Source organism: Cavia porcellus, unplaced genomic scaffold (genome assembly GCF_034190915.1).
Source record: "Cavia porcellus strain 051 isolate PalLab524CR breed Dunkin Hartley unplaced genomic scaffold, mCavPor4.1 scaffold_2, whole genome shotgun sequence".
In the NCBI taxonomy this organism is placed as follows: domain Eukaryota; kingdom Metazoa; phylum Chordata; class Mammalia; order Rodentia; family Caviidae; genus Cavia; species Cavia porcellus.
Window position 1 is genome coordinate 59352709 of NW_026947485.1, and position 13176 is coordinate 59365884.

Consider the following 13176-nt stretch of genomic DNA (forward strand, 5'->3'; position numbering starts at 1 on the left):
TAGTTTAAAAGGTCATTGGTATGAATATCAATCCCAAGGAACTGTGAAGATTTTTGATAATGGTGAATCCTCTTGAATCCAAAGAGCAGAAGTTGTCTCAAGAAATTCATAGGGGTGGCTTTGTTTCTGGTCTCTTGATTTTTTTTTTTTTTTGTATTAGGGATCGAAACTCTTGATGTTCTTTTAGCACTTGTATTCACAAATGTTACACAGACAAAGTACCTGTATATTTATGTTTTAGCTGCTACAGTGACGGCAGATGGCATCTTTACAGAACCCCTAGTGCATTCGCTTATTTCCCACTCATTCATTTATTCATGAATGCATTTTTATATTATTTTGATTTTTAACTTTCATTTTAATTTCACACTTAGGCATAAAAAATGATCAATGAAAGCACAAAGTTGTAAATATATTACAAAATATTCCCATATACTTCAAATTTCCTAAATGTTAACATCACCACATTTGTTTTATCTGTGTGTATATATACAAACATTTACATTATCTTTGTGAAATACTTTAGAATAAGCTCCAGTGTAGTACTTTAGCACCCATAAATACCTCAGCATTTTTACTACGAACAAGTATATTCTTTTACATAACACAATACTAAACTCCATAAAAGTATATTATTGTATCATATTTCTTTGTAGATATTATTCAAATTTTTCTAAGTGTTCCATTAATTCTTTTTATTTATATGGTACTGGGGGATGGGCCTTTTGCATAAAAACTAAACACTCTACTACTGAGCTGTTTTCAGCCTTTGTAATTTTTCAAAGAAATGTTTTATATATAGTAAAATTCACTTTTTTATTTTAAAATGAAAAAAGGGTAAAAACTATGATACAGAAATTCAAAACAATAATAGGAGATTAACAATGGTTAATATATGGCATATTGTTATTTTCAAAGTAGTTGCTCAGATTACAAGATATAGGCATAAGAATGATCAATGAAAGCACAAAACATTCTTTTTGATAAACTAATAGAGATTATTAGTATAATTTTCTATCATATATATATTTATTCATTTATATAGTCTTTTCCCTTCTTTATTTTCTCTTTTCCCCATTCCAGTTGTTCTTTCCTTTTGAGCAATTTCTTCCCCTTTCACTTTCCCCTTTTCACTATTGCAACTTACTGTTTCAGTTTCTTACACCAGGGAGGTGATACAATGTTTACACATAATTTGTAAAATTCACTTTTTAATTTCCACAAATCTGCAAGAAGCCTCTAGTGATCTGGGCCGAGTGTGGTTTCCTGCTCCTCCTCAGGCATTGGGCTGCTCTAAGGATCTGCACCTGGTATTCATCACTGCAGGTTTTAGTCTGTTTCCTCCCCTAGCTGTGTCCTAGAGGGGACAGTGTTCACCACCCTTCCCCTCATGAGTGAAGACTTGTTCCATGGAGCATGTTATGCCTTTCTCCGGTTGGTCTGATCTGAACATTTGTGTCCACCAAAAATTCATATGTTGAAATCCTAATTTTCAAGTAATATTATTAGGAGGTAGGGCCTTGAGAACTGATCAAGATAGCAGAAGTGAATTCACCCTAGTGAATCGGATTAGGCTCCAGGGACTGCCTAACCTCTTCTCTCATTTGAGGGTAACATCACCCAGGAAATGGCCCTGAATCCTCCATACCTTGCTCTTGGGCTTCCCAGCTCCCAAACTGTAAGGAATACTGTAGACTGCCGCTGTTTATCAGGTACCTACACTATGGTATTTTGAGATAGTTGCCAAACGGACTAAGGCACTAGAGACTACTGTTTTCAGACTGCAGCACAAGGAGATTTCTTCAGATTCCCACCTGCCCCTAGTCTTTCTCTGCAGCACTGGCAAGGTCGCTAGGAAAGAGGTGCGACTTCCTTTTGTGTGTCTAGGATCCTATATTTTCATACCACCCATCCTTGGCCTTTAGCAGTCTGTAAAAAATTTTAGCTGAATCCCATAAGATTATATAACATCTGTCATGCCCACCAGATAAACGAGTGCCCCAGTGTAGTCTCTCTCTGCAAGGTCCTGTTTCTTTAGATGCTGGGTTGGCCAGTGGCTCTGCAATTGTTCATATCTCTATGAAGTGAACACAACAAAAACTGTGACTTCACAGATAAGTTAGCATTTTTTGTCGTTGTCTTAAGAATGAGAGGATTTATTTTTTAGTTTTCTATGCTTTGAGCAGCAACCAGGTGTCTGGTTTACACTTTTTAAAATCATCTTTATGTGTATGATTATTTTATTAGTGTACCTTACTAAGAAAATATTTGGAAAGAAAAATTATTATTTTTGATACATTAGTAATGCAAAAGTAAATAACTTGCTAAAACATTCAAGTAGTTTTTTCTTAAATAAGCCAGCAATCATCAGAAAATGATCACAGTTTTAACTGGACTGATTTCAGAGTAGGATATAGTAATATAGTAATTAAAAGGTGAGGTTTGAAATTTGGATGTAATTATATCTTCCAATAGACAGATCCTTTCCTGTAGTTGCTATGACTCATGCTGAAATTACTGTTTATGACTTTCCTGTATTTTACAAAGAAAGAATCTGACTGAATGATGTTTACTTCTGCAAAGCTAAGGCATGGGCTTGCATGCTAAAGGCTTTTAGCTAAAGAGTCTTCTCTGAAAGTTAGTGGGCGCTTTCAAGTGTTTTGAACAGAAACTGGTAATTTAAAAGAAAAAGTACTTTAACCATAGGACACTTAGCTGCCTGAAATATCTACAGTGTTAATAATTATACAGAAAAAGGTCGTACTGCAAAGTAACACAAAATAAATTCCTGAACATAGAGCTGATCCCAACATGATAATTAGCTTCTCTCAAACTTTTCCCTTAGGACATGGTAAGGCAGCTACCATTGCTTTTAACATGGTTAGGAAATTGTGTAACTTCTTAAAAGGCTGCTAGTTAGTCGTAAACATTTATTGAACAAATTTTGTAGAGATCTGTATTGTTGTAAAAAATTATTATTCTGAATAATTGTTATAAAGATGTAGAATTCCTTCTGGATCTGTTTTGTCTAAATATGTACTTTCTAGTGATAATTCACCATTATAACACAATCTTTTGGTGTTTTTGTTTGCCCTTTGGGCTTGAGATGAAGCCAACTATTGTCTGGGTTCTATTTTCCATGAACTTTAAGTTTCCCTCATCCCTGGCCAGGAACCATCCTGGATCATGTACCCATGTACCCATGGTCTGAATGTTCCCATGACAACCCAAAACTACCTTTCTCTCACATTCCTGATTGAATGAAGAAATACTCATTCACAAGAAATCTGAAGGAACAAACTCACAAAAATATCTTTTACTGAGACATTTTTCTTAAGGGTATACCTTTCTTCTAATGCATGTCTTTATAAGAAATTAGAATGAAGGACAATAGTACCTCACGAAGATATTATCCGAGGGCCCTGACGACACATGGAAGCCTGATGGCTTCCTGGTCTGTACCCAAGCAGACCCTTCTGGCTTTCCTACTCCAGGTATAAGGGCATGTCCTCCTTCTGGGGCATGTTTCCCAGGGAGTACAATGAGGTTTCTCTGTTATCTGTACATCCCCACCTGTATTAGTCAGTATTCACTAGAGGAACAGCTTTAAGATAAATATATATGTGTATATGTGTATGTATATTGTCTTAGTTATTTTTTATTTGTTGCTGAGACAAAATATCTGATGTTTAAGTTGGGAAAGGAAAGGTTTATTTTTTATAGTTTTTTTAAGTTTTAGTCAATATTGAGTTGGCTCCAAGGCAGGGTGGAATGGCGGGGCTGCAGTTTATGGTGGCAGCAAACAGCAAGGCGGAAACCAGCAAGAGAGAGAGAGAGATACACACACCTTTTTTGATCATTATATTGTATGTTGGCTCTACTACTAGGCGGGTGTAACACTGACACCATAAATCTAAGCGCTAGACAATGAACCAATCACAAATGAACAATGCAAGTGCATGAGTCCTGGGGGCCAATGACATTAAACCATGACAATTTACCCCTGGCCCCCAAAGACTTATGTACACCTTTTATATAAAAGACATTTAGTTTATCTCTGAGTTGTCAAAGTCTGAAAATTTTTAGCATTATTGAGAAGTCTAAGTCTCAAGTCTCTTTTGATATCTATGGCAAACTCTTAACTGTAACTCCCTGTATAAGTGAAAGTAGGTTCAACATATTTGAAATGTAAAGACACAAGATAAACATTACCATTTTAAAAGTTATAAACGGGAATATAAAGCATTTGAAACAAACCAAGTCTAACATCCAGGAGGGCAAACATTAAGTCTTAGAGTTTTATGGTCAGGATTTGAAGCAATTTGGTTGTAAACTCTAAAAGGTTTGGGTAATTTTAAGCTCATGGCACTTTTAGGGATTTTAGCTCTTGCAGCATTTCCTCTTAAACTCTCTCTGCTCACCTTTTGCAGCTTTTTTTGGGTGAGCCATGTTTTTGTTTTTTTTAAACTTTTGGGGTCTCCACTGCACCTTTGACTTTATATTATATTTATATCTTTATAAATTGCCCTCTCAGGGGCACATTGTTTGGCCTCTCAGGCCCTTTATAAGCAAGGTGGAAGCTGTTTTACCCTCAGACTTTGTGGGTTTTTTTTTTTTTTTTTTTTTTTTTTGGTATCTAAAATCAGCACCATGTGGATGCCACCAAGATTTGTTGTCAGCTGTACTAAACAGGCTGGTTTTTTTTGGGAGAGGGCTGGGCTCTGTTTATCGGATTGTAAGGAAAAGGTTTTTTATGTTGCCACCAATTTGGAACCTCATGTGGCTGTCACCAGTTTGGAACCTTATGTGGCTTCTGTTGTCATTTTGGAGCATGGTGCTCTAAAGCTTTTTTTTTTTTTTTTTTTTTTTTTTTGAGCAAATTATTTACTTTTGCAGTTTTGAAGTTGCAAAGGATGGAGATCACTGTTGCTTTGGGATGCCCCCTGGCCATCTTTTAAATTTTTTAGCAATAGAAGTCTCAGCTCTATCTTTATAATCTACAGCTTTACTAAAGTTTTTTTTGGCCAAACTTACAGCATTTTAAGTTATGCTATTGGGCTCTTTGCTCTTGATTTGCAACATATATCTGTCTAAAAGCCCCCAGCAATAGCCATGTCACAGCCTCAACATTTGACTGTCTTGGAATCTTTTTTTTTTTTTTTGGCTAGGTTAATCAGTCTATTGCCCTTAATCTCAATCTCAGGCAAAGTCTCTGGGCATGAGAAAAATGCAGACAAATTTTTTGCCAAGCCATAACGCACATTGTAAGGAGTCCAACAACCAATGCAGTCCTTTTTTATTAGCAGAAACCTCTCAAGCCTGCTTTTCACCATTAGGCTTTTTATCAGTCTTTTGGTCTCTTAAGCTCTGACCAGAATCTCTTTTCAGAACAGCCTACATTGCTTTAGCTCTATGCATCTAAACAACATGTCTGAACCTTTTTAAACTGCCCACAAGCCATTTTTAAAGCCTCTCAAAAAACATGGTCAGATATAGTCACAGAAATGACCCCACTCTTGGTACCAAATTTTGTCTTAGTTATTCTTTACTTATTGCTGAGACAAAATACCTGATGTCCAAAGTTGTAAAGGAAAGATTTATTTTTTATAGTTTTGGGAAATTTTAGGCTATGTTTAGTTGGCTCCAAGGCAAGGTGGCATGGTGGGGCCACAGTTTATGGCAGCTGCAAACCGCAAGGTGAAAACCAGCAAGAGAGAGAGACACACCTTTTCCCTGTCTTTACATTGTATGCTAGCTCCACCCCTAGGTGGGTGTAGCACTGGCACCATCAATGTAAGCACTAGACAATGAACCAATCACAATGCACAATGCAAACGCATGAGGCTTGGGGGCCACCAACATCAAACATGATGTATATTTATAGATTTACAAGATAGGCTTACAATGGCCACCTGCATAGGTGTGAAAAGAATGAAAGAGGGAAAAAGGGTCATCTGTGCACTGGAAATCTGAAGGATCCAGTCAAAAGTCAAAAGCCTGACACTCACTGTAGATTCCTGTAATAGTGCATATCAGCAAGCTAAACAGTCTGCTGAAAGACTGAAGAGTCTGAACTGGGAGCATGGAGATGGATGTCTGAAGGTGATGGTGAAGGGAGGAACTCCTCTGAAAAACCAGAAACAGGACCTTCTTTTCTTCCCTTTTCATTCGATCCAGGCTACAAGCCTATGGATTGGTGCCACCCACATCCTGGATGGGTCTTCCCTCTTCATCGACACCAGAACTATGCTAAGCCAATTAGTCTTATTCAAGTTGACACTACAGTTTAACTATCACATTGCCTATCAATTGTATGACACCTGTGTCATCTTTGGAAAGAGAACAGATTTCTTGCCTATATTTTCTTCTTCTCAGATCTTTGGCTTGGAGTGTAAGTGTTTTAATGTTTAAGGCATATTTAATGCACACTAATCCCTTTCCAAAGTTCTCAACCTTCTAATATCTCCAGATTTCCTTGTGGAAGAAGCTTATTTTCTCTTGACCATTAGCTGAATCAAGAAGATCACCAACCTGTCCCTATTAAGCAGCTAAGCAAGTGAGAGAGAGAGAGAGAGTATTCCTCTTCAGAGATGAGTTCCTAGGTGGGTCCAGCAATTGTCTAGTGCTATATGAACATCCTATGTTAGAGCATTGTCCTTGGCTCAGGGCATACCAGTGTGGAAATACACTCAGGGAATAAATTCTCTATAATCTGGCCATTGTAAGGAATTTGTTTGACTCCTTTGTGTGTTAAGCTGGGGAGGCAACAGTATAACCCTATACTAATACAGCATGTCAGTGGATAAAAATAACCTCAGAGAAAACCAAACCAAACCAAACCTCAGAGTTCAGTTACACTATTCTATAGAGGTTAGGACTCCTGAACAAGGCATTTTAGTTCAACTTCAGAGAATACTTACTTATATATATTTTATTTATACTCCTCCATATATTTGTTTTGATGTAAGGATTTTCACCTATGTGCAAAGGCATGTAAAAGAATGTTCATTAAAGCATTATTTTTGATATAGAAATATTGTAAATAATTAAAATGCCCATCGATAGGGTCATGGATAAACTGTAATCCAGTTCTCCAATGGAATGTCACCAAGAGATAAAATAACAAAATAAAGCCATACACATACATATAGATAAATTTCAAATAATGTTGAGATTTAAAAAGCAAATTGGATGCATAGGTATATCATTTAATTATGTTTTTAAATTTTAATTTTTGGTGATACATGTTAGCAATTCGTAATTACATTCATCCCAGGGAGCAGGTACATGTATGTAACACATCTTAATTCTTTTTATGTTCCTTTTCCTGACCTTCCTTTACCCCTCCCTCCATCTCTTGGTTCCTTCCCATTTGTAAAAATCTATTTTCCTGTTATATACATGCTTAATTAAAGGAAAAGCATGGATATAAATGATAAATATAAATTTCAGACAGATTTCTTTTCTTGGGGAAATAAAATTGGAGATGGATTCACAGGGAATTTCAACTGTATTTTCACTTTTCTGTTTTTCAGTATAGTGTTAGTTTTTTTAATCTATTGCTTTGGGGGTATGAAATTCTCCTTTTAACAATTTTATAAACAATGGACTCTGATTAAATAAAAAAACTTGCTATCCAGTGAGCTAGGTAAAGGATACTCAGAAATGCAGAGATGACAAAGTTACAGTCTTTTTCAAGCAAGTTCTGTGGCCTATCCCACCTTCAAAAGTAGTGTCTCTCAGACTTTACTATGCTTATTGTACAATGAGTATTTTACCTTCCTTTCGGCCATGATTCTTATTAATCTGGTCTGAGATTGGGAATGGGAGTTGGAATTTTTATCATACATACTAGTGATTCGGGTGGGGTTGGTCAGGATACCTTGAGAACCATCACAGAAGACAAACAGATCAGTCCTCAGGTGCCCTTGGATTTTCAGAATTTGCTACAGCCTCACCACAAATGGTGACCCACAGTTGAGAAGGGATCTAGTGATATCAGCACTAGGACTTCGTATATTTGCTAGTGATTATTGCTATTTCTTATGCAACATCCTTAAGCCTTTATGCTCTGTATGATATAGGCAGGGTGAGAGAGAATGTTAAGATGTAGTGGAGAAAGTTGTAAACAAGTCCTACACTTTTAAATAAATTATTGACATGGAATTAACAGTGAATTATATAAATAATTCCTTAGTATTAATGAGGATGGGGTGGAACTGTGTTGTATTTTCTTTTCCTCCACTAAGAAGTGCTTTAACCATATAAATAAATATAAAAAATGCAAAGATAACTCCCCCTTAATGCCACAACTGAAATACCAGCTATTTTTTTTACTTGTAAATTACCTGATATATTTGTGGCCTGAAATTGGCTGAGTAGGAGTGTTTACACCATCAAAAGTCGAAGAGTCTAACTCAGGGCCTATTTTTATTAATCCAGATTTATTTGCCCCATATTACTAGATAATTAGTGAGTCCATATGTCTATCTGTATCTGCATCTATTTCTATATTTAGATTTATTTGTCTATGTTCATATCATCTAAGATTTAGATGATGCTGTAATGCAGTTTTGATGTGCTTTATTTCTAACTTCCAGAATATTCTGAGTCCTTCTGAGAAACTAATGGGAATCCTCATTTTGTATATCCTATGTAGGGGGATCAAGGACCTCAAGGATTTCCAGGGCCAAAAGGTAACATAGGTCTTGGACTCCCAGGCCAAAAGGTGAGTGTTTCAGAATTTCAGAGAAATGTCTGGGCTACAGATCTTCAGTTTCATGTTGGCTTTGAAAGAGCTTCTACATATATATATATATATATATATATATATATATATATATACACACACATATATATATATATACATACACACATATACATATATGTGTCATGATTCTTACAGCTCTCAGAAGTCTATTTGGCAACGAATCCTCACACACTGCCTATTATACCTGTAAACACACTCATTTTTATAAAATCTCCTTTAAAAATTTTTAAAATCAGCTAATAGAGGAATAAATCTTTACAGTGTGTGTGCATGTGTTTGTGTGTGTGTACTGGTAAATTACTCAGTAGCTGAATTTTCCAAAGGCAGTGGGCTAATCACATGGCATCTCAAGATCTCTGCTTTGAGGTCTCTGGATCATCATAAATTATTTGTGTCAATAAGAACCCCAGGTCTTCAAGAAATATGACATACAAGTAAACCAAATTATAAAATGTTCTTACTTGACTTTGATGTTCACATTTTAAACTTCTTTTTACCATTTTCTAAAGGGAGAGCATGGAGAACAGGGTGATGTGGGAAAGAAAGGTGAAAAAGGGGAAATCGGAGAGCCTGGATCCACAGGAAAACAGGCAAGAAATAAAGCCTCTCTACTATGATTTTTGTATTCTACATAGTTATAAGCTCTATTAACTTTTACTCTTTGTCCACTACGTAGGGTTTACAAGGACCAAAAGGAGACCTGGGTCTTACAGTGAGTATCTATTGTAGGGGATAATTGAGAAGTTTGTGCTTACAAAATGACTGCTTTCATGTTTGAGCTGCAGAATAGTAACTCTTCATATGCCGTGTTCTGGTTCCTATTTAAGTGACAGTGACTGCCACCAACTCAGCATTGACTTAGATGCATGAGGTAACTGAATTTGAATGTGAGAGAAGGTATGAGATCAAGCAGTCTTGCCCAACCTCCTGGTGGATGTGTATGACTATTCCCCCCTTATCCCTGGAAGTGATCACTTATTGTTAAAAGGAGCCAAATGACCGAATGACATTTTATTTTATGTAATCCTGAACTCTTTCCTTTAGGAAATTTCCTTTAGGAAAAGAACAGCAAACATAAAATTGGGATTATATTTATATATTGATTCACCTGTTCAAAAAATATTTGTTAAGCACCCACAACTTTTGCTTGTTCTTTCCCATGCACAATTAAAAATAAAAAGCTGACCCTTCAAATTTTCATGGGAGGGAATGTTCTAGAATTTATATAGTATATTGTATTTCTCCCCTTGTGATGTGAAGGCATTACATTTCCTAGAGTTGAGAAGCACCTCTTTCTCTCTCTCTTTCTTTTTCCTTTTTTGGTATTTCCTTGAGTCATGGTCTGGAGATGCTGATCTTTTCTAGGTACTATGTCAGGAAAATCGCAGGTTGGGGTGGGAATTCATGTGGTGCTCTTGAGAGCAGAAGGCCAGGCATCTGACACAGATAACTATGCATGTGTTCTTCCTTTTTCTCTATTATTCCTGTCACAAATCAGACTCCCAAAGATGCTTACAGAGAGTAAAGCAGGAATATATATAAGGAATGCACTCTACTCTTCCAAAGAGTAAAAAGGGAAAGAGAATGTAAATGGCTGAGGAATAGTCTTCATAGGTTTATGTGAGTAGGACTGGTTTCTGTCTTTGTTCATTTATTCATTCATTCAGTCTCACCAACATGTGTCGGGAGTTACTGAAAGTCAGGCTCGGAGACAGACACTGGGGAAAGAGGGGAGAATAAGAGATGCTGTTCTTGGACTCAAGGAGCTGTCACTCTAGTGGAGAGAAGAATTCAAAGACTGTTCACCTAACATCATGATAGAAGAGGTGATCAGAGGGAATCCAGAAGTAAAGTGATTTGTGACAATGTTTGGGAGAAGAGAACCCTTATCTAGAGCAGGTTTTAAACTAAGGCAGAGAGCTTAGAAAGGGAAATTCACTTTGTTGACGTTGGTTTTTTCTAGATTCTAGAAAAAAGGATTAGCAGGATGGGAAGAGTGAAAGAAAAGAGAACTTGAATTAATTTAACAATCTAGTTAGTGACAGGCACACTTTCTGAGTACTACAGGTACCTAGGGGCCCATGCTTCAGAGACCCTGCTCTGACCTTTGCTCCTTCTCTAGCTAACCACTTTGGTCTAATGAAGAGTTCTTGGGGTCCAAGAATGTTATCATCCTACTCATAGTTCCCCTCTATGAGAGGAGTCTGGCCACATTAAATCTCCAAATTCTCAGCCTGAAGGACTCCAATCCACAGCACTGTATCCATAGATCATTCAAATGGTGGCCAAGTGGCAAGTGTTTTCAGGAGATTTGGACAGGCTTGGAAGGGAGGCCTGGGTGTTGCACAAATGCTGGGAGGCTAAAGTGCAAAAAGAATGGAGCAGGATGGTGGGCATGGTTGTTCAAAAGGGGCGCACACAAATGACGTTGCTTGGACAGTTCTCTTGTGTACTGTGCACATTTCATCTGAGCAATAGCTCCACAAGGTAGGCAGTATTGTCTCTGCTTCTAGTGAATACCCACTACATCAGATAGTAAAGTTGAGCAAGAAATCAACTGGCTGATAAAGTTCAGCCAGGCCAAAGCATTCCTCTGTCTCAGAGAAAGCTTTTCTATCATTTGCCTCCTCTTAGATTCTTTCTTGATGTCCTTTCTTTCAGTTACTGACCAGCCCCTTTCATTTCATGTTTGGAGTGCTCCTTCAGGCCAGACCTCCCCATTCATCACTAATGCCACTGTGTTTTGGTCTTCTTTTCTTCATCTGAACTATTCAGGACCTAAAGCCCCTCTATTAGTTACCGTGATCACTTCTCTTAAACAAAAGTAAGATCAGAGCTTCTCTTTGGTTAGGGATCATGTGTATCTCACTGCCCAGGGTAAAGTTCACACCTTCAACATAGAGCACAAAGCCTCTAGAGTCTATCTTTCTTTTACATTTCTTGTTATTTTTTCTGCAATGTACCGAGTCGTAAGTTCACTCAAGTACTATAAGGCATTGTGCATTGTGTGAATGTGTGGATTGCTCACCTGCTTCCCTGAAACTTGTCAGACTCATCATTGGATTTCCTGAATTTGTGAACAAGTAGCCCACTCCATCCTCCTGACCTGTGAAATTTACATTTGACCCACATAGCTCTTTGGCCCTATGTAGTATTTACAAAAGCCTTTTGCTTGTTTGACTGGTTTCTACTGGGTTCTAAATTCTTCGATGAATATAAAGTTGATGGCTTCATTATTGGCACCAAGTGGCCAATGTAGTTACTCACCAATTTCATGAGAATAAACCATTTCTGTCACTTACAAGCAAAGATACGAAGAAAAGATCAGTGTGTGCAACTAATTAAACCATTTTAAACCTGATTATCCCAAAAACTATATTGAAAGGATTAAAACCAAACCTTAATATATACATTGATTTTATAAGTAAGTAAAGGTCAAAGATACCCATGAAAAATGGTATAAAGGACATGCAGATACTGTGCATAAGAGAATACAGCTTGGAAGCATGCATATGAAATAAAACTTGACCTCACTAACAAATAAATACAATTTAAAATGGATATTTTACAATTGTAAGTGGCTGAAATTGTTCATTCTCACTAAATTGCTGAGTAACTACCTTGGCCACTTGGTGCTAACAACAAAGCCCTCAACTTTATACCCATCAAAGAGGTGTGCACTATATTATTATAAAGTACAATGAGTTTATAACAACAACAACCACCAGAATTGTGTGTGACCTACATGTGCATCAAAGCCAGCCAAGCCCAATTATCTTCGTAAGTATAGAGACCCATTTCCTGTCCTTGTTGCAGTTCAGGTAGTTTATATTTGTAATTCCATGGGCACGTTATTGGAACTCTATCAAGTTAATCCCAATCTACCACTTTCAGTGCAACCCACAGGGAGAATAAAGACACTAAGATATATGTATAATTATGGGGGATCAAGGGATCCTAAGTCTGACCAGGATGAAGTTTCGTCAGAATAAAGACCTTGACTCAGAACCTAACCCGGATTTTATTAATGAAAAAGGGAGTGGCTTGAGGATGAGTGACTGAGAATGCGGGTGACACGAGTACTGTGAGCGGGGCTATGTAGCAGGCCTGAAAGCACCTCTGCAATAGGGAGAGAGAAGGACACACAGAAAGACAAACCTGCTTAATACATTTGAGGTAACATTTAATGTTTAATGGGCAGTACTTCAGCTCTGATGTGCAAACTTTTCTGCCCTGGGAAGTCATAGCCTCTTACCTTGAGATTCAAACCCTGTTGTTACCCTGGAGTGGTGGCTCTACATCCGCCCAGCTCATCCATGTTTTGATGGGAGACACAGGTTGGGGAAACAATGACTGTCACCTAGCTTCAAAGATTACGCATCAGCACCCCAGTTAGCCCTGTTTTA

At 37.3% G+C, this 13176-nt stretch overlaps 1 protein-coding gene across 1 annotated transcript in view; it reads left to right on the top strand.

The window, feature by feature from the left end:
* Col28a1 (collagen type XXVIII alpha 1 chain) overlaps positions 1 to 13176 on the top strand; it is a 182803-nt gene that overhangs the window by 148856 nt on the left and 20771 nt on the right. Inside the window, exons 28-30 of the mRNA XM_013158142.3 lie at positions 8660 to 8728; positions 9280 to 9360; positions 9447 to 9482. Of these exons, the coding sequence (XP_013013596.2) occupies positions 8660 to 8728; positions 9280 to 9360; positions 9447 to 9482 (186 nt within the window). The remainder of the gene's footprint in view (positions 1 to 8659; positions 8729 to 9279; positions 9361 to 9446; positions 9483 to 13176) is intronic.